Source organism: Silurus aristotelis, assembly GCF_946808225.1.
Source record: "Silurus aristotelis genome assembly, chromosome: 17".
NCBI lineage: Eukaryota > Metazoa > Chordata > Actinopteri > Siluriformes > Siluridae > Silurus > Silurus aristotelis.
The window spans coordinates 12,641,655-12,661,907 of NC_139590.1; the positions used below are offsets into that span (position 1 = coordinate 12,641,655).

General features: G+C 35.6%; 2 protein-coding genes across 7 annotated transcripts; one reads left to right on the top strand and one right to left on the bottom strand.

Annotated features, from left to right (window-relative positions):
* Positions 1-1,109: 1,109 nt before the first annotated feature.
* Positions 1,110-8,922, bottom strand: LOC310739635 (hydroxyacylglutathione hydrolase, mitochondrial). Of its 2 annotated transcripts, none has more exons than XM_083565714.1 (9): positions 8,767-8,922; positions 6,564-6,739; positions 6,390-6,454; positions 6,176-6,293; positions 4,848-4,956; positions 3,694-3,797; positions 3,430-3,531; positions 3,254-3,333; positions 1,110-2,096 (listed from the first exon to the last, which is right to left on the bottom strand). In XM_083565714.1, the coding sequence occupies exons 1-9, from the start codon at positions 8,834-8,836 to the stop codon at positions 1,997-1,999; spliced, it is 924 nt and encodes a 307-aa protein (XP_083421840.1). In that variant the 5' UTR covers positions 8,837-8,922; the 3' UTR covers positions 1,110-1,996. The 2 variants fall into 2 exon arrangements, with proteins under 2 accessions (XP_083421840.1, XP_083421841.1); XM_083565715.1 differs by having other exon boundaries at positions 6,564-6,696; positions 8,767-8,884.
* fahd1 (fumarylacetoacetate hydrolase domain containing 1) lies at positions 8,703-10,964 on the top strand. Of its 5 annotated transcripts, none has more exons than XM_083565717.1 (2): positions 8,703-8,837; positions 9,324-10,964. In XM_083565717.1, the coding sequence occupies exon 2, from the start codon at positions 9,347-9,349 to the stop codon at positions 10,016-10,018; it is 672 nt and encodes a 223-aa protein (XP_083421843.1). In that variant the 5' UTR covers positions 8,703-8,837; positions 9,324-9,346; the 3' UTR covers positions 10,019-10,964. The 5 variants fall into 5 exon arrangements, with proteins under 5 accessions (XP_083421843.1, XP_083421842.1, XP_083421844.1 ...); XM_083565716.1 differs by lacking the exon at positions 8,703-8,837 and adding an exon at positions 9,075-9,199 and having other exon boundaries at positions 9,330-10,964; XM_083565718.1 differs by lacking the exon at positions 8,703-8,837 and adding an exon at positions 9,078-9,127.
* Positions 10,965-20,253: the final 9,289 nt, after the last annotated feature.

The window sequence follows — 20,253 nt, forward strand, 5'->3', positions numbered from 1 at the left end:
TATATATATATATATATATATATAAAAAAAACAAGCTTACATTCTCAAACGCCATATTCTATGAGCTTTGAGGCTGGTTTGAGGATTTCAGAAACTGCTGATCTCCAGGTTTTTACAGAATGGTGTAAAAAAAAAGCAAGAAATAAACATTGTGTGCAGAGGGTTTTAAGCTCAAACGCCTTGCTGATAAAAGAGATGATCAGAAGTCTGTCTTCTTTCGGCTTCTCTCATTAGGGGTCACGACAGCAGATCATCTGTCTCCATACCCCCCTGTCCTCTACATTCTACTCTTTTACCCCAACTACTTGCGTCTTCCCTATACCACATTCATAAACCTCCTCGTTGGCCTTCCTCTTTTTCTCCTTCCTGGTGGCTCCAGCCTCATCATTCTCCTACTGATATACCCCATGTCCCTTCTCTGCACATGTCCAAACCATCTCAATCGAGCCTCCCTCACCTTGTCTCCAAAATGTCCTACATGCGCTGTCCCTCTAATAAACTCATTTCCAATCATGTCGATCCTCGTCACTCCTAACGGAAACCTTAACATCTTCAGCTCTGCTACCTCCAGCTCCAACATCACAGGTCTCACCACAGTCCTATAAACTTTCCCTTTTACTCTTGCAGACACTCTTCTATCACAAATCACTTCTGCCACTCTTCATCCACTCCACTCTGCCTGCAATCTTCTTCACAGCTAATCAGAAGTTTGTAGTAACCGAGTTAAGAAAAACATCTCAGCATGTGGCAATCATGGGGACTGACTCACCCAAACTAGACAGTTGACGTTGACTGATCTTTGACTGGACAGGACTATAGCTCAATTAGTTTTTTCTACTCCTAAAATATGCTGTGCATATAATTAAATCCCAAACAAACAAAAAGGCTTTTGGCCAAGAGTCTGGAAAAAAAAACACGAGTTCCTGCTATTACACATACGATGAGAGCTCAGCCTAAATTTTGACAAAGTTGAATTTGAGTAAACTAAGTGCATCACCCAGAGCATCTGTACATAAAGGAGCATGCAGCAGCAGCTTCACCCTACAATACAATAGTTATTCGACAATAGTTTTGCACACACAATGTGGTTATGAAGCTGATCATCAGAATAGATGGCAACAGTGTATTTATTCACCAAAATATAGTATACATGTGAAACAGATCTATGATTAGAAATAAAGCTAAAAGGTTAGAAATCTAAAAGATGTTTGTTCTCCCAAGCTTTTTATTTTTTATTTTTTATTGATCACACATTTATATACTCATTCTTTCTTCTGAAAACAGAAATTGAAAGGCAGGATACAATAATAATTAGGGCATGGCAACTGTTGCATCTATATGGAAAATTAAAAAGATCTGAACGTTCCATATTTGGTCATGCATACTCCAAGCCTGTAAATGCATTTTCTCTCTTAACGCAAAGATAATAACCACCTGCCATCTTAAAATAGCGTTTGTGAATTAACAAAAATTAAACATTGCACATTAAGACGTCTGTATGCTAATTAAGAATAACAAAGAATGTAAATATATTTTAAAGCAGAAACATCTGATTCTGTAAGTGCCACTTAAAGAGTACCTTTACTTTAGAAACTGGATAGGTGCTTGCTGCAATTGATTTTTGCACTCTATATAGTATAAACCCTAATCCGAACTGAGCTCTTAAAGTGCAACTTCAACTCTAACACAATTAAAGAAATCTTAAAATACTTATATTATATATAAAAAGCAGCAGATGTGCCAAGCCAGCAAAATACTTCAGTGCAGCTCTGAGGCCAACCCAGGCATGATCATTCTTTGAACAACATGCTGGTCAGAGAAACATAGAACATTTGAAAATCAATCCTACCCCTAAATGAGCTTTCAAATTTTGGATTAACATGAAAGTTCTTTTTCTTGTGTATAGCCCAGTTTGTGTTAGCGAAAATATGATGTGCCATAAAACAATGCATTGTAATGAAGAATTTTCTAAATGCATTAAAGGCTGCACACAAGCTCAGTCTTTGGGCACTTTGAAGCCGTCCTTCTCTTTCCGGATACTCCTCATCGTGTCTATGGGGTCATGTGTCCCAGCGTGAGTCTGTACTGATTTCTCTCTAGAGCAAAAAGCAAAATAGTTGTACTTTAAAAACAAACACTGGACAATTTGCTGAAAATGCCCTGAAAATATGCCTTACGAGTTAAATTGTAGACTAACATGTAAATAGCGAACTGAGAAGCTCAGTTTCATTTCTAGGTTAGAAACAGAATATAAAGGGGTGTAACGGTACACATTTGTACCGAAACATTTCGGTACAGGGATTTCGGTACGGTTAACATGTGAATGCAATCCTTTTTAAATTCAGAAAATAGTAAAAATCTTTGTTCCATCACAAACATTAAGTGGCGGACCGCAAAATTTGGAACACTCTGGAACACGATTTGTTTTGCACGATGCGTGAAATCACTGCCACTTCCTGTTACCACCAACATTTTTACGACGGTTTAGCGATACAGATTATTTTGCATTTTATGTACAGCTTCGAAGAATTTCTCTTGAAAGCAGAAAATCCTGACAATTCCGCATATTGAGGGAGTGAATTAATGGAGGATGAAAGGTTTGTATGCCGAAATGAGTAGAACAGTAAAGTCAAATATATCTTTAGAAAATTAAATGTAAACACACACATACACAAACACTTAATTACACTTATGTATCACCCATATTGGGTCTAACAAATGTAAACTATTTCCATTTACTTAATTTTATATCATCAATTTCATTTGTGCCAATTTAAGTGATTACTCAATTTAATCAACGTAATAAAGTGTATTGCATTTTGCATTCTATTTTATTGCGTTCTATTTTATTTTTATCCTTTTTTTTTTTTTTTTAAACGAAGCAGGCTTTTTTTTTTGTTTTAAAATGTTAACTAAATGTTCACAAATGTTAATAATAATAAACTGCATTAATAAATAATAATAATAAAAAAAAAGTAATTTAGTGTTTTGCATTTCTTCCCCCTATCAGTAAAGAAATTGGATTGAACAGTCATTTAAAAACCGAGGTACATACCGAACCATGAATTTTGAGTACAGTGACACCTCTACAGGGTACTGAAATAAAGTATCCCAAAATGACCCAAACTAATTTCAGTTTATTTTGTAAATTGCACTTCTTCTTGAATATATTTCATATGATACTTTAAATATTGGTTCTAAAACACCATTAGAAAGTGCACTTTCAAGCAACTGTGAATGGATGATTTTCTACCTGACTCTCATGAATGGGTTGAATGTGAACTCGTCTGCCATTGTGGAAGGAATGGTTGGCTCTCCGTTACTGTATTTCTCCTAATTAAACAACACGAGAGGTGAGTTAAAGTCAAATCAGATATAAAAGGGTTTATATCATAAGTTTAATTAAACTGAAATAACATGATATAGTACCTTAGCCCATGCCAGTTTTCTCCTGATGGCCTCGTTATCTGGTTCGACATGGCGTGCAAATTTTAAATTGTTGATCGTGTACTCGTGACCACAGTAAACACGCTGGAGCACAAGCAAAGCATGTGACTACATGGCTTACAAAAAGTCTTTTATTATGTATGGATGTTTGATATTATTTCATGTTGTGAGCAAAATACATAAGGCAATTGTAGTGCGTCAGTTGTACGCTGTGGAAACATGAAATAATCATGAAATAAAAGTTACCGTCTCGGGAGGAAGTCGGCCCAGGACGTCTACCAGAGCCTTGTACATTTCCTCAGCTGTACCCTCGAAGAACTTTCCACAGCCTGCCACAAACAGGGTGTCTCCTGTACATGATCAGAAAATATAACGCTGCAGTGTAAATGCCAAATGCTTAAGTACTGTTCAAATAATGCAGAACATACCAAGGAAATTAAATTATATGGACTGCATTAAACTTCAATACATACGATCCATCATGTATTTTAGTCATGAGTAAGGAATTAAATAAAAATTCCGTGCTGTAATCGTAAATTAATAAATAACACACCGGTGAAATTTTCCAATAAGTGTATGTCCTGGATAAGTGTGTCTTCTTATCCCACAGCACTTTTCCAACAAAAACGTCCTTTTGATGAACTCACATTATAGACCATTTCAAAAGCCATTCTTTCACTTAAAGAAGTAGCGTCTTTGGTCCTTGCACATTTGCGGTTAGCGAACACGCACATTCAAAACATTGGTGGGAGACGGCTTATGCTCCGTGATATTGCGCCAGTTTATTTATTCATAAATATTTTCAAATTAAAACTGGGAACATGTTGTTCATGCTCTTTCATACAACTAACTTGCTGTCGGAAAATTGGGTAAATGTACAAACACCCTGCTTAAATATTACTCTAGTAAAAGTAACATATTACATTTCTAGTTGAGTAAAAATTTACTTTACTTTATATAGTATCAAAACTATTTTCATTGTTTTTACAATTTAAGTTTATTTAATTTAAAGAACATGTATGAGCACAGTGTGACAGCAGTGAAGTGTTAATGTTAACGGTCTCCTCACAGAAAACTTTACCATATCAGCACTTATGTATTTTTTATTATTAATTTTTATTCCTAAAAGTACCTGTATTATGGCAGTTACTATAGAATATAGTTACTATAGTTACTATACTATAGAACATGTTGGAAAGAGTTTGTTAATACAAGCCTGTAATATGATGGTGCTATGGTTTTATTTTTTGTTTTTATTTATAAGAATAACCACCTGTGATATTGATCATTGTTAAATATTTTAATAATATATAATTTATAATATTTAAAATAAAAATGTAACATAGCTGTCAAAGCATATCTGATGAAGTCATATGTCATTATGTCATATCATGTCATACCTGTAAACACCACTGGGGGTTCAGAGCTATTTTCTGATGTCACAAAGTAGCAGATGTGTCCACTCGTATGACATGGTGTAAACAAACACTTTACATTGAGCGAGCCCACCTACACAAACAGTAAACAGGTAAAAAAGTCAGTGGTTTTAAGTGATATGCTGGTCTGCTCTAAATAGGGTACAACCATAGTAAAAGGAAAACCTGGAAGGTAACAGTCACTGAATCACACGTACACCTAGTAAAATTCTGATACGCTTCAGTATACTGTATATATTTTAAAGCTTCATGACCTACTAAATTGAAAAGGAAGAACTAGGAGTAGGATAGGATTAAAATCTTTCATTTCAACTTCAGAACTTGAACATTGCCAATATTTTGACATAGTTTAAGAGTACAAAGTGAACTGATTAAGCTCAAGTCCATTTCACAAGGACATGTGGCTGTTTAACTCTTAGCTTGCAAGCTTTTATCTTAATGTGGACTGTGAATTTTAGCAACATGTTTGTTAAAATGTTGATTTTCCTAATCTGATTTTTGCAGAAAAGTTAAAAACTAGTAACACCAGATCCAACTTTTTATGATTAAATATATATAATATTTTGTATTTTACGCTAAAGAATGTTATAGGTTAAACGAAATTCTCTTTACTCTGAAATACTCTATCTCTGTACATCTCTATCTCCCTCTCTCTCTCCAGTTTAAGAAGACGGTCCTCACACTCAATCAAGGATCATACTGAATAATTCACTGCTTTAATGCTAACTGATCACAGCATTTAAATGCATCAGGCATGAATTTATATTTTAAAACAATTTTTTCTTTTTTTCTTTTATATAAACAAAATTTTTATGTAAACATGCTAATCCAGAAATTATTTTTGTTTACACGACCCCAAATGCAAATAATCAATCTTTTTAATTAATGAAGCCCAGAACATTGAAATTCCAGATTCATATCTTATAATTACAATAGCACTACTATATACTATATTTTAAATGCTGAATTATGTTTGTGCAGCAATCCTATTATATAACCTCTATTAAAATGGATCTTGTCAAAATGTGACTGCCAATAGCATTTCTTCAAAGTTTTAGTGCATAAAATCTGCTTTTAAAATAAAAAACAAAACAAAAAAAAAGAACTAAAAATAAAAAAAACCTAATGAAAAAATAAAGAAAACATTATCTTGCAACCCTATTTGCATATTCAAATCAGCTGATTTGGGAACTCCTGTGCTAATACTTTGTAAGCAAGTGCAGATATTGCCAAAATGATCTGACTAGGAAACAAGCAGGAAAGAAATATCCATAACTAGCATAATAACTTACTTTGAAAGTGTTGTAATGTGTTACTTTTTTGGTCAAGGCTCCTATTCTGTCATCGCCTCCATATACAGTTAGCCCTGGGATCAACTTCACCATCTTCTCATTTCCACCAGCATGGTCCCTGTCAGCATAACACCCCAAAACACACCGAATAAGCAGATAAGACAAAAGGATGTAAAAGGTCATATCATGCGTAAATAATTAAAGATGGTCTTACCAGTGATGATGAGTAGTTAGAATGGATTTGAGCCTCACACCGTGCTTCTTAACAGCATCAACAACCTAACCAGAATGAATATCTGCTATCCAATCAGGATGCATAACGTTCTTAACTACAGCAGTTGAAAATATATGATAAAAAAATAATAATAATAAAATAAACATTTCTTGCCTTCCCAGGCTCCACTGGGTCCACAATGGCTGCTTCTTTGGTGTCCTCATCAATGAGGAGGTACATGTAGTTATCAGTGAGTGCAGGCAGTAGCTCTATCTTCATGTTGGATTGCTCCACAAGAGCTGATTTCCTTAAAGCAGGATGAAAAAATGCTGCTGGGATCTGGGTTGAGGCTTCAGAAAACACAAATATATTTTTTAAATGCTAATTTGGCATCAGAGTCATTTTAAATGATCTAGACACTGCCATAGCGATTTGTTTTACTGACCCTCAAAGTGGAAAACAGCAAACTGAACATTATCTAGGCCTTATCAGGTCAAATCGGAACATGTTTACATTAATAACCTGCTAGCTGGTGAGAAATTTCTAGGCTAAAGAGTCATTCTGGGACATCCTTATGGTGAAAATAGATCAATGTTACACTGCTCAAAATATCAGCCCAATTCATCTAGTCTCCAGCTAGTCCTTAAAGTGAGGCCAGTGACATCATTATACATATATAAACATATACATTTCCTTCTTCACAAAATTTTCTGATTATGCTGAATTTTGGGTTTCCATTAGCTGTAAGCCATAATTAAATCTAAAAGAAATAAACAATTTAAAATATATTAGTCTGTGTGTGATGAATCTATATAAAAGACAAGTGTCTTTTTGTATTGAATTACTAAAATAAATCAACTTTTTAAATGATATTCTAATTTATTGAATAGCACACACACAGTGTATATGTATGTAATTATATATATATATATATATATATATATATATATATATATATATATATATATATACACATATATATACATATACACATATATATATATATATACACATATATATACATATACACATTATATATATATATATATATATATATATATATATATATATATATATATATATATATATACACACACATATATATACATATACACACATATATGTGTATATATATATATATATATATATATATATATATATATATATATATATATATATGTGTATATATATATATATACATATACATTGTGTGTGTGTGTGTGTGTGTGTGTGTGTGTATATATATCTCTCTACACACACACACACACACACACACACACACACACACACACACACACACACACACAGAAATAGTATGTAGAGATAAACATATGTTATATGGCTGAAAGTTTGTGGACCCCTGACCATACAACCCAGATGTTCTTGATAAACATCCCTTTCCATATTTAGTCCCTTTGCTGTTATAATAATAAAAAATACTTTCCACTAGATTTGGAGTATAACAGTTAGGATTTGTGCTCATTCAGACACGAGTATTAGTGATTTCAGGCACTGGTCTAAGTTCAGGTTCAGTTCAGGTGTTCAACACCCAAAGGTGGTGAACTTCCAAACCGCGCCTTCACGTACGTCACTTGTGTCTGCTTATGTCATAGTGAAACAGGTGCGATTTCCAGTGAATGGAACAATCTATATGCCTCTGACAATGTGGAAACATTCTGGGAAAGGCTCACAGATGAATGTGAAGTAAGTGTGCACATATATTTTACCATATAAGTCGATGAAATTAATAAATAAAACCAGAGGTCATGAATAATATAATCGCAACTATTCTCAGTTTACTACAGGGAATGGAGAATCAGCTAAAATGTAATGTGTGTTAAGACATGTGGGAAGGGAAGTTGTGTGTTTATTTATGGCACAATTTTAGGATCCGAATCACGATTCGCATCAAGATCTCATGAGATCAGTGTCATGACTTTTTAGTTTTTTAAAGCATTTTTTAAAGCATTATTTGTGAATATCTCTGAGTCATGACACTTAAGATAAGTTGACAAAGATAAATATAATATATTTAAGTTAATATTAGTTGACTGTGTTGGGCGACATCTAAAAAAAAAAGCATAGGATTTTACATCGCACACAGAAAATGTGGTCTCAGTCTAGAAATGCATACTATTGTCCTTAATAGTGCGTCCACGTAGTACACAAATGTTACGGTGGAGTGTACTACGAAGTACACAAGTGTGCAGTTTTGGTCGCAGTGTTGATGGGACACAGCCCATCTGTTCACCGCGACCAAAACACAGGCTACATTTTCCTCAAAAGGAAGTCGTGTCAGTCGGACTGGGGGGGAAAATAAACACCGTGTGCACGTCAAGGCACATCTATTTAAATAATATTGCTCGTAAAGACATACCAAAGGTATACGCCGCAGCTCCGAGTGCGCCGAGACCGCAGGCACGGACCAGCCAAGACTTAAATAACATGGTAATATCGTGATTACGACAGCACGCACAGAGGAAGTTGAAAGTTAGGTTTGAAGTACAATCCCGCCCCCCTTTACCTTTGAACTCTATTAAACCAATCGGGTACGGGGGTGTGTCCACGATAAACGCTGCCGTCACTTCGTACCTTGTGTGACATGCGCCCAAAACGTTGTCTATTGGATAAGAAGTGCACTTGATAGCACTATCTGAGGAGTCTGAGTAGTGGACAAGTTTAGGGGGGATAAATGGGATTGCACTACAGCTCTAGATCGATGGTCTCGTGTTAAATCAGCAGGCTTAATTAAAAATTTAATGTCTACATTTATAATATAATTATACATTTTATAAAAAGTTAGGTATTGTGTATTTTTTTTTTCTATACTACTACAACTACACATACTTTTTCTTTGCTTTTGTTCGGTGCTTTTGACATTCCGTGACAGTCATGATTAAAGGTCATTGAACGCTTGTGATTCGTTTCTTCCAGGTTGAGAAGATTGAGCAGGGAGCATGGGCACGCGCAGTGTGACTCGTTTTTGGGAATGGGGTAGAAAGATCATCTGCGTGGGGCGTAATTACGCGGAGCACGCCAAAGAGCTGAAGAACGAGCTGCCCACGGAGCCCGTGCTGTTCCTGAAGCCGCCGACGGCGTACGTGAAGGAAGGCTCCGAGATCCTCGTGCCTCACTACTCCTCCGATCTGCACCATGAAGTGGAGCTCGGCGTGGTGCTGGGGAAAGCGGGCAGAGAGATCCCCCTGAGCTCCGCCATGGAGCATGTCGCCGGATACGCGCTGTGCTTGGACATGACTGCGCGAGATGTTCAGGACAAGTGCAAAGCCAAAGGGCTTCCCTGGACCCTCGCCAAAGCCTTCGACACGTCCTGTCCCGTGAGCGACTTCATCCCCAAAGAGAGAATCCCAGATCCGGCACGGGTCGAGCTGTGGCTCAAGGTGAACGGCGTGACTCGACAGAGAGGCAGCACGGCGCACATGATCTTCTCCGTGCCATACCTGATCAGCTACATCAGTGGGGTCATGGCGTTAGAGGAAGGAGACCTCATACTCACCGGGACCCCCAAAGGGGTTGGAGCCGTGCACGAGCACGACGAGATTCAGGCCGGTATCGATGACGTCATCAGCATGACGTTTAAAGTCAGCAGACGGGCTTCGATTACACAATGAGACCAGTCCAGTCGATTTATCGATGCTGCTTTTAGTTTTAATCTCACAAGTCATGTGGTCCAAATATATGCAATCACACAATATATGGCAACAAAGTTTGTGGACACCTGACCATCACACTCATGTTTGCCTTCCTCAAACTGTTGCTTCAAGCACACAATTGTACAGAATGTTTTTTATATGTACCAGGATTACATTTGCTCTTCACTGGGGATTACCACCAGACCTGTTCCAGCATGACTATACCCCCTTTACACAAAGTGAGCTCCACGGTTGGACTGGAAGAACTCCTGTCTTGACCTCAACAACACTGAACATCTTTGTGGTGAACTGGAATGCTGACTGAACCCTATGCCTCCTTACTTAACATCAGCTCCTGACCTCATTAAGCACAAATCCCCAAAGCCATGCTCCAAAATCTCGTGCAAAGTTTTTCCAGAAGAGTGGATCTTATTATAACAGCAAAATCTGGAGCAAAATGTTTCAACAAGCACATGAGTGTTGTGGTCAGGTGTCCATATACTTCTGGCTATAAAGTGTACCAGTAAAAATGCAATCAAAATAAAAACATTTAATTTGCAATACATATATAATACAATAACAATTATGATAATGCAGCAGAACACTGTAGATTACTGTAATTATATTTTGATTAACATAGCGCCACACTAAGGACTTGATTACATAAATAGTTGGAGGAAAATAATCGGTAAGAAATGTATTTATAATTTAATGAAAAAATGTATCACAGCTTTCTGAAAAGCTCAAGATTTTAAATAAAACAGCAAAAATGTACACTGAACATGAAGTAAGGGGATAAAACAATATGTCATAGTCGTGTCCTGGATAGTCTGTGGACAACCTTTGGATCCACCACCATACTGGCCACTATAAAGTGATAACTAAAAATGTTTAAATGAAATGAAATAAAGTATCTTATTAAGGATATTGACACGCTGATTGATTTCATTTGTGTGATTAGATTAAAATAACTACTGCAGACAAATGCAAAGAATGTGCCATTATAATGTATGCTGTAGTTGCAAACTCATAATGAGTGGACATTGTATTAGCATGAAAAGACCATACATTTAATTTTATACATTTAATCTCCACTAATTAATTTTGTTAATAGATGTTTTTTGCAAGTTCAGTTGACCATAATATTTAAGCAAAATGTTGTAAACAAGGTGAAAGCTTAGGGAGTGGGTTAATAAACAGATTTACAAGAATACCTTATACATAATTTCAAAAGCTGAGGTATACAATCATACATAAAATGCACACGTTTACATACACCATGCAATAGTAAATAGTGAATAAAATCTAAAGAAAAAAATATGATTAGCAGGTTTTTAAGAAAGTGTCACATTAATCACAGTGGTTGTCTGTGCATTTTACACCTATGCCTTCAGTGGTGCCCTACCTGAATTAAACTTCTTAATACCATCATGATGATACCATGGCTATAGAATCCATTAAAATTACACAGAAACGCAGTAGAGCAGACATCTAGATACTAGGTAGAGACATCTCATGCATTGAGAATGAATGGCATTACTAAAGCATGAACCCCAATTCAACAAGTCTCTAGCAGAAGCAGCAGTAAAAATGACCCTGGGTTTTCTTTACACATAGATATTTGTGCATGTTCACTTTGCAACAGACGCAGGTTGAGAGTCTGACTAGCACGTAGCCTGACCATCTAATCTAGTATGTGAAAAGGCTGACGTGTTTGGAAGGCTGAAAAGGGGGCCTCAGAGTGGTCTGATTGGTTAAACCAACAGCATCAAGTCACATAGAGTTTGTACTAAAAAAAAAGTGCAGTGCTCACAGTGCTGGCTGTATGGGCAATACAAGATGTGACGGCTGAAATCTGATTGGATAGAAACTCAGCAGCACTGCACTTGAGAGAAATGCAAGGAAATGAAGAGACCGGACTGTTACAATAATGGCAAATTACTGGAAATAATTTAATACATAGACGAGTATATATTAAAACGTACATCAGCGATTCTGATATAGTGTAGGCCAGTAGAGAAGGCCTACTACTGCCTCCTACAACATAGATATAGAGTTGGATGTCATCAGTTGTTTACACCAACTATATACAGTACAAATATTTGAATACAGTGAAAATACATCAGTGTTGGTGCCCCAGGTGTAGGTTTCTGGCATTTAAATAAACATGTTTAAAGGACACAAATAATAGAATTGCAATGCATCAGAAAACATCACTAGGCCCTAAATGGTTTCCACTTACAAATTTTCTATTTACTGACATGTTAGCATTCTCAAACTTTGTACTGGGTATGTGGCATCAGTGGCTGTGAAACTCCTGGCTTGAATTCTTGTCCCAGTCTGGCTCTGCTCAGAAACACTGCTTTTTACAGATTACAGAGATGCAGTGTACCCCATTAGAGAGATGTGCTAGAAGAACCTGACAGAGAAATGCTGTTACTCATCTATTATCCAAGGATATAGTGTACATAAATATTCTGTGTAGGGAAAGATGCAGCTGTGGAACATTATAAATAGAGCTTGAGATAAGGTATAAACTGCATTGTTTGTTCACGTTGTAGTTTCACCGATGTAATGTGAATGTAATAAGATCAGTGGTGGACAGTAAAGAAGTGCATGTGCAGTAATTGTAATTCGTGACTGAATTCTGAATACTGAAGTATTTCCATTAAGGAGACATTCACTTGAACTTCACTACATTTCGAAGTAAAATATCGTAATTTTTACTTAACTAAATTTTGCGAAATCCGTCCTTCCTTTTTATTTATGAGCGGATAAAAACGTAACTCTCTCTTTTGAACTTGTTTTGATTGGTGCTTGGTGGTATCTACTTATCACCAACATACAGTTATAAATAAATCATGGAAGAAAACTCCTGACTAACTTGCCACAACGCCCATGGCCTTTTTGTGGTTTTGAGGTTTTGTGCTAATTTTGACTAACTTTGACTAATTAAATTAATTCTATTAATAGATCTGTGTGACATTAGTCTTTTCACATCAACTGAGTTGATTAAGCAAAGAGTCTTGTGACAAAAATGATAATAGGAACATTATAGCCATAATAATTCATAGTATTTTGGATACTTAAGTACAATTAAAGGCAAATACTTTTTGTACTTTTACTCAAGTGAAAGTTTATAGGAGCACTTTTTACCTTTACTGGAGTAATATTTTACCGAGTCTATGTCTACTTTAACTCAAGTATATGGTTTGTGTACTTCGTCCACCACTGGTTAAGATTTAGCTTTAAAACCAATGCTGGGATATCAGTAATGAAATATGCATGACCACTTGAGGGCAGTGCAGTCAACATTTGCATGGTTGGTTGAGCGCAATAGTGGAAGATGGACACAATTCTTGTACCTCAGTAAGTGTAGAAATGTCCTGCAAAAGCCTGAAACTACTTGCTTTTTAGTGTGCTTAAGTTTCAAAAGTAAAAGTACTGATCTGTGAGTAGTATATTTTAAATAATTCATTCAATGAAATGTTCGATTCTCAAGCACAACATATCTTGAAATAGATAGTTATTATTATTATTATTATTATTATTATTATTATTATTATTATTATTATTATTATTATTGTTATTATTATTATTGTTATTATTATTGTTGTTGTTGTCTTTGTTATTCTTGGTTTTTTTTATTGTTCCTCACTCCAAACAAACACTTGCAAGAACTGTTGGGTTACTGATGTAATCTCATGGCAGGTTTTCATTTTTAAGCAGTTTATATTTACTTCAAATTAGCAAGAAACATTGTATTTTCTAAATTGCAGTGTAGTGAAGAAGTTAGATATTACACATTAAAATCTAGTAAATTAAAAGTAAAAGATTCTCAAAGTAAAAATTCTGTGAAGTACAGATTCTTTAAGAACGTATTTAACTGCAGTAACAATACTTTAATATTGTCCACCACTGGGTTGATTGAATCCTAAAACCCTTTAGCAACATTGGCAATCATTAAGAAACTGGTTATTCATTGTTTCCCCAAGCATTTCTATTAAAAACAGCTTTTTGAAATTTATATTGAGTCCATTCATCAATTTATTATTTAAAAGTATTTAGATCTTTTGGCTCTGCTGGTTTTATTTCAAACATTTTTTCATCTCAATATTTCATTTTGACCAAGGGCGTTATCTGTGGGAATTGTTTCTTATTACTTCAGGAGTCCAGTTGTTATTTGGTTTAAGCTATAGACTACATAATGTTTTAGAAATGCCATTTGGAATTAAAAATCTAATTCTAATGTAATTTCACCATACAAGTCCTTTGTATTACTTTGTATCCTACTAATCTGTATTGCCTTCTAAATCATTTCCTCCTTCTCTATCTCCAAGCTTTTCCATTGACTAAACGATCAGTGAAATCTAACATTTATGCCTGATATTGTTTAGAGAGTTTCAGGAGACACTGAATATTTTATCATGGAAAAGGCTGTTTGTAATTTTAGAGATATATCTATAGAAAATATTTTTGTTGTTTTGTCTTGTTCTTTTAGCCCAGTTGGGTCTATGATTTGGTCCATTGCATTCCTTATTATGTTTATCACATGTAAAGTTTAATATTAGATGAACACTGTAATTCGTTTCATGAAATCTAGACCAAAGCATTTTCAGACTGAAGTCTGGATCATTATTTGTTTGACACTTGGCAAGTGTGTTGACTGTACTCATGGTATATCTTTATGTTACTGTTTCATATCATTGTGTTTATCTGACAGGTGCTGTTTCCTACTGTTACTATGATACGGGTAGATCTGGGGTACATTTACAGTTCAGTGATCATGATGGCAGGGTTGTCATTACAACATGAATACCAAGAGGCCCTTACTTTCTCAGGGGTTGGATTACCTATTGTGGGATTGAAGTACAATTTTAGTGATGGTCTGGAATATCTCATGATCTCATTTCTACTGCTAATCATGTAAGTGAAGGCATTTAATGTGGCTTACTTACATTTTCATTCTTATTTTCCACATGTAGTCTTACAGCCTTGAACGTGAATGGTGATATATGTCATGAAATCAGATAATATTAAAGTGAAAGGGGCATGTATTTTGTTCTCCCATAAGTTTAACTTTCAGCATGATAAAAGTTACCATGCTTTACTTTGGGATTTCTGTCCTTGAGGTGATGAGTAGTGTTGGGTTTCCACCAAACACAGCGATTTGTTACAAGGCCAAATTGTATAAAAAGGAAAACTTCAAATGGGATTTCACAGGGCTTGTCAGTCTTTCAATATGATTATGGTTGTCCTATGAGCAGCTTCTCTCATCTGAGTTTTGGCTTTCTCTAGTTCTTTCAGAGTTACTATTGCTGTCTTGGTTTTCTGAATAATACCCTTCCAACCCATCACTGACATTTTGTTGGATGGTCTCCCCGTCACTGCTGGACCATATTGTTCCATTTTTTAATGCTCCACAAGATGTTTGCAATATTTTTCAAGAACCAAACCCTGATTGTTTCTTTTTCAGAACTGTGTCTCAAAATTATTTTGATAGATCTTTGGTCTTCATCTGTACTCCATTTAAGAAACTATATGACTTGGCAAATGTTTGTGCCAAATCAAATTTAGGGGTTTTCCTCTATTTGAATATTACTGCATGCTCATGCCATAAAAAGAATTCAATTATTATTTATTTGTAGTTTCAGTTTTTAACACTATAAAATGTTCAAAATGTTTATAGTCAGTGAATGCTTATGTAATGTACTCTAAATATCTGGATTATTGAAAAGTACACAGAACTTGTTCTTGAGAAAACAATAACAACGGGGAAAATAAATAAATAAATATATAAAACACAGCGGGGAAAATAAGTATTGAACATGTCACCATTTTTCTCAGTAAATAAATGTCCTATTGGTAAATATAAATAAGGTGCTATTGACATTACATTTTACCAGATGTTGGTAACAACCCATGATATCCACACATGCAAAGAAATCAAACCATAAATGTCTTCTATTGTCTTCTATAAACTTTCAACTTTAGTTCTTTCCATAGATTTTCCATTGAATTCAAGTCAGGTGATTGGCTGGACCACTCTAGCAGCTTTATTTTCTCTCTCTGAAACCAATTGAGAGTTTCCTTGGCTGTGTTTTTGGGATCATTGTCTTGCTGAAATGTCCACCCTCGTTTCATCTTCATCATCCTGGTAGATGGCAGCAGATTTTTATCAAGAATGTCTCGGTAAATTTTTCCATTTACTCTTCCTTCAGTTATATGAAGTTTGCCAGTACCGTATGCTGAAAAACAGCCCCAAACCATGAGGTTCCCACCTCTAAACTTCTCTGTTGTCATGGTGATTTTGGGTTATGTGCAGTGCCATTTTAGGACTCATCTGACCAGACTATATTCTCCCAGTATTTCACAGGCTTGTTCAAATGTTGTGTAACAAACTTTAAGCAAGCTTTAACATGCTTTTTCTTTAGAAATGGAGTTGAGTTGCGTTACTTATTGTTTTCTTTGAAACAATTGTATCTGCTAATTCCAGGTCTTTCTGAAGCTCTCCACAAGTGGTCCTTGGCTCTTGGACAACTCTTCTGATATACTCCTCTGTAAGTAATCTTGTAACGAGCACCTGGTCATGGCCAGTTTATGGTGAAATGTTCTTTCTACTTCTGGATTATAACCCCAACAGTGCTCACTGAAACATTCAGAAGTTTTAAAATCCTTCTGTAACCAATCCCATCAGTATGCCACCAACAACCTGTCCCTTAACACCACAAAGACCAAAGAGCTCATTGTGGACTTCCGGAAATCCAACAGCGGGAGACATCTACCAGTCAACATCAATGGAACTGAGGTAGAGCGAGTCTCCAGCTTTAAGTTCCTGGGAGTTCACATCTCTGAGGATCTGTCCCGGCAGCAGAACACGTCAGCTCTGGTAAAAAAAAAAGCACAACAACGCCTGCACTTCTTTAGAAGTCTCAAGAAATCTTATCTGTCACTGGGGATTTTAACGAGTTTCTACCGTTGCATCATTGAGAGCATCCTGACCAACTCCATCACTGTATGGTACGGAGGCTCCACTGTGTGTGAACGTAAAGCACTGCAAAGGGTGGTCAAACCCCCCAACGCATCACTGGCACCCAACTACCTGCCATTGAAGACCTTCACCACAGCAGATGTCTGCGCAGAGCTCACAACATCATCAAGGACTCTTCACATCCCAGTCACAAACTGTTTAAGCTCCTTTCATCACGAAGGAAATACAGGAACTTGCGCACCAGAACCAGCAGGTTCAGCAGCTTGCTACTCCTTAAATGCAATAATCTTGTGATCTGTAACCTTTCATTTCTGCAAATTTTTCTTAATTACTGTACGCCTTCATATTTATTCACTGTACTCCTGAATGTCCACACATCTCTGCACTGAAACAGCCTTTATATTTATTCACTGTATATACTTTCATATATACCACTTGCTGTAAATATGCTAGATAGTTATCTGCACTTTTGCACGACTGCTACATTTTGCACTTCTGGTAGATGCCAAACTGCATTTCGTCGCTGTGTACCTGTACTATGCAATGACAATAAAGTTGTATCTATCTATCTATCTATCTATCTATCTATCTATCTATCTATCTATCTATCTATCTATCTATCTATCTATCTATCTATCTATCTATCTACCTACCTACCTACCTACCTACCTACCTATCTACCTATCTACCTATCTATCTATCTATCTATCTATCTATCTATCTATCTATCTATCTATCTATGTTTTGCAACAATAAGGTTGCGAGGGTCTTGAGGGAGCTCTTTGCTTTTTACCCATCATGAGTTTCTGCTGTGACACCTTATGTGTCTTATGTTTCTGCTGTGACAACTTATGTAGGCAATTATTTGGGACTGAACCAGCTGATATTAATTTGCACTGACGAAGGCAGGATTGCTTTCTAATTACTGATTGATTTCAGCTGGTGTCTTGGCTTTTCATGCCTTTTTTCACATCTCTTCCTTCATGTGTTCAATCCTTGTGTCATTTCACATTATTACACATAACTTCATTTATGGACATGTATGGTTTGATTCATTTGTATGTGTGGATTGCATGGGTTGTTACCAACATCTGGTAAATATTTCACATTAATAACACCTTTAGAAATATATTTACAGAGAAAAATTGTGACGCGTTCAATACTTATTTTACCCGCTGTATATATATAAATTTGTTTTATCCCATTTCAAATACTGCATAGTAAATATACTTACTGCAAGCTGTAAAGACTCCACTCAGTGCCAACTCTTCAAAAGCATGTTGGTCATAATGAAATCATACATCAAGGCATGGTATGAATTCCATCTGTCAAAACTGTTAAACAATGACAGGAAAGAATTCCAGAAATGTATTTAATTACATTTATTGTTTGTTACAATGATTCTAATTTGGAATTTAAGTGGTCTGTGGTGAATAAGAAATCTGATGGCAAACACACACAATATAGCGTTCACTGATCATTCTTGGTTTACAGAAAAAGCATTCTTTTCTTTGTTTGTGCCAAATATTTTGAAAAGTTTGGATTTCACAGCTTTATTCTTCTACAATACTGATCACAAATTAAGACGTCATTAGAGTAAGTCCACGTTTGTCTAAATAAACATGCTTAGAGGCTATCTATCATATAATGTTTTTTTCTTTACTTACTGATGTAATATGAAATGCCATTAATGGGGTGGACTCTACCAAACCTATTTATTCTGATATTAATTTGTTAGACTAAAATACCCCCAAAAAAATTATTTCAAACAGAAGAGAAGGTATTGTAAAAAAATATATTTTAGATATTTTAACCTGCTGTAGCCTGATTCTGAGTGGGCCAGTTCTAAAATCTTATTAGTACCCTGTTACATTCCATATAAAAACGTTAAACATCTGACCACTCTTGAGATATCTTGCTGATGAAAATCTCTAAAAGATTTATGGATGAACAAACAAGCTGAAAACATAATACTGCTTCACAGCTACTTGTTCTTCATATGTTTTTTTTTGTAGGTTCTCCAGTTTATTTCCACTGCATCTCATTCAGAGTGTATTAATATTAAGTAGTATTTCACACCCAGTGTTTCCAGTATAGTCCCTGACCAGAATCATTTATTTCAAGAAATGTATTATAACCATAGTATATTATCTTTTAAAAAAAATTGACTCGGAAATACCCTTATAATCCCTGGAAATTAGTATGGTTAGTCATATTAGTCTGTAATTTGGACTGCTGAATTATTAGCAGAAAGTTAGCATTTATAAAAGTTATTAATTTACTCCCACATCAGCCATACCTCAAGTTTAAGTGGATGTTAGCAGGCAGGGAAAGCTTTTCCATTCACACTATTTATTGGCTTGGTAAGAAGGAACCATTTTAACACAGCCATTCCACAAATCAGTATTCCTTCAGATCCTCCTACCACCCTGTCTGTTCACCCCCAGGGCCTGATTAGCCTTCCATATGCCTACCAAACTAGCATGCCTAATCCTTGGTCTTCCATCTGGAACTGAACACATATTTGGGTCATTTTTATACGGCCAAGAATCCCACTGTGGGAGGATCTTATGGCATGACTTTAATTGTGTGTAGCAGTACATTGCATCTGATGATTTATCTAATCAACGGTTGAGTGCATCTACAATTTAACTTATTGTTTTTGTATTGTTTATAGTAACCAGAACATGTAAACAAGAAATAAATACCCAATGCTCAATAACACCTAGCAGTATTCACTTGGGATTTGCAGTTTAACTTTGCAGTTTAGCCACTGCTAATGGTTCTTGCAGAGTTACAGACCATTTGTTGTATGGTTCTACACAGAACATTTCCTTAAAACAACAACAAGGATTACAATTACATTCACCCTCTGGGAGGTTTATATAGTGTTAAAATGTTCTTTTGAAACACAATTCTAAGATATTATGTTGAATGTTCTTATTTTTCTCTCTGGCTTTTTAATTGCAGTAGCAACATCCCCCTGTGATGTAAGAGAGGCAGTCCAAAGCAAACCTAATGTTCACAATATGGCATCAACTAACAAATTGGCACCAGAATCACCAAGCACATCACAAACATTTTAATATAAATTTATTTTATGATTTTATCTATAGCAACAGTCAAAGGTTTTTCTGTAACTTTGTACATTGTGTTGTTATTTGCTCTGTAGTGATTGAAGGTCTTCTTGCAGCATAAGCAAACATCATGTAAGATGAATGTG

What these genes read in the sequence shown, in the direction of transcription:
- LOC310739635 (XM_083565714.1), bottom strand. Translation starts at nt 8,836, where the DNA reads ATGTTATTTAAGTCTTGGCTGGTCCGTGCCTGCGGTCTCGGCGCACTC. An exon ending in ACCCAGTGGAGCCTGGGAAG is followed by an intron (nt 6,455 to 6,563) that starts GCAAGAAATGTT and finishes CATTCTGGTTAG; the next exon opens with GTTGTTGATGCTGTTAAGAA. An exon ending in GCCGACTTCCTCCCGAGACG is followed by an intron (nt 3,532 to 3,693) that starts GTAACTTTTATT and finishes CTTGTGCTCCAG; the next exon opens with CGTGTTTACTGTGGTCACGA.
- fahd1 (XM_083565717.1), top strand. Translation starts at nt 9,347, where the DNA reads ATGGGCACGCGCAGTGTGACTCGTTTTTGGGAATGGGGTAGAAAGATC.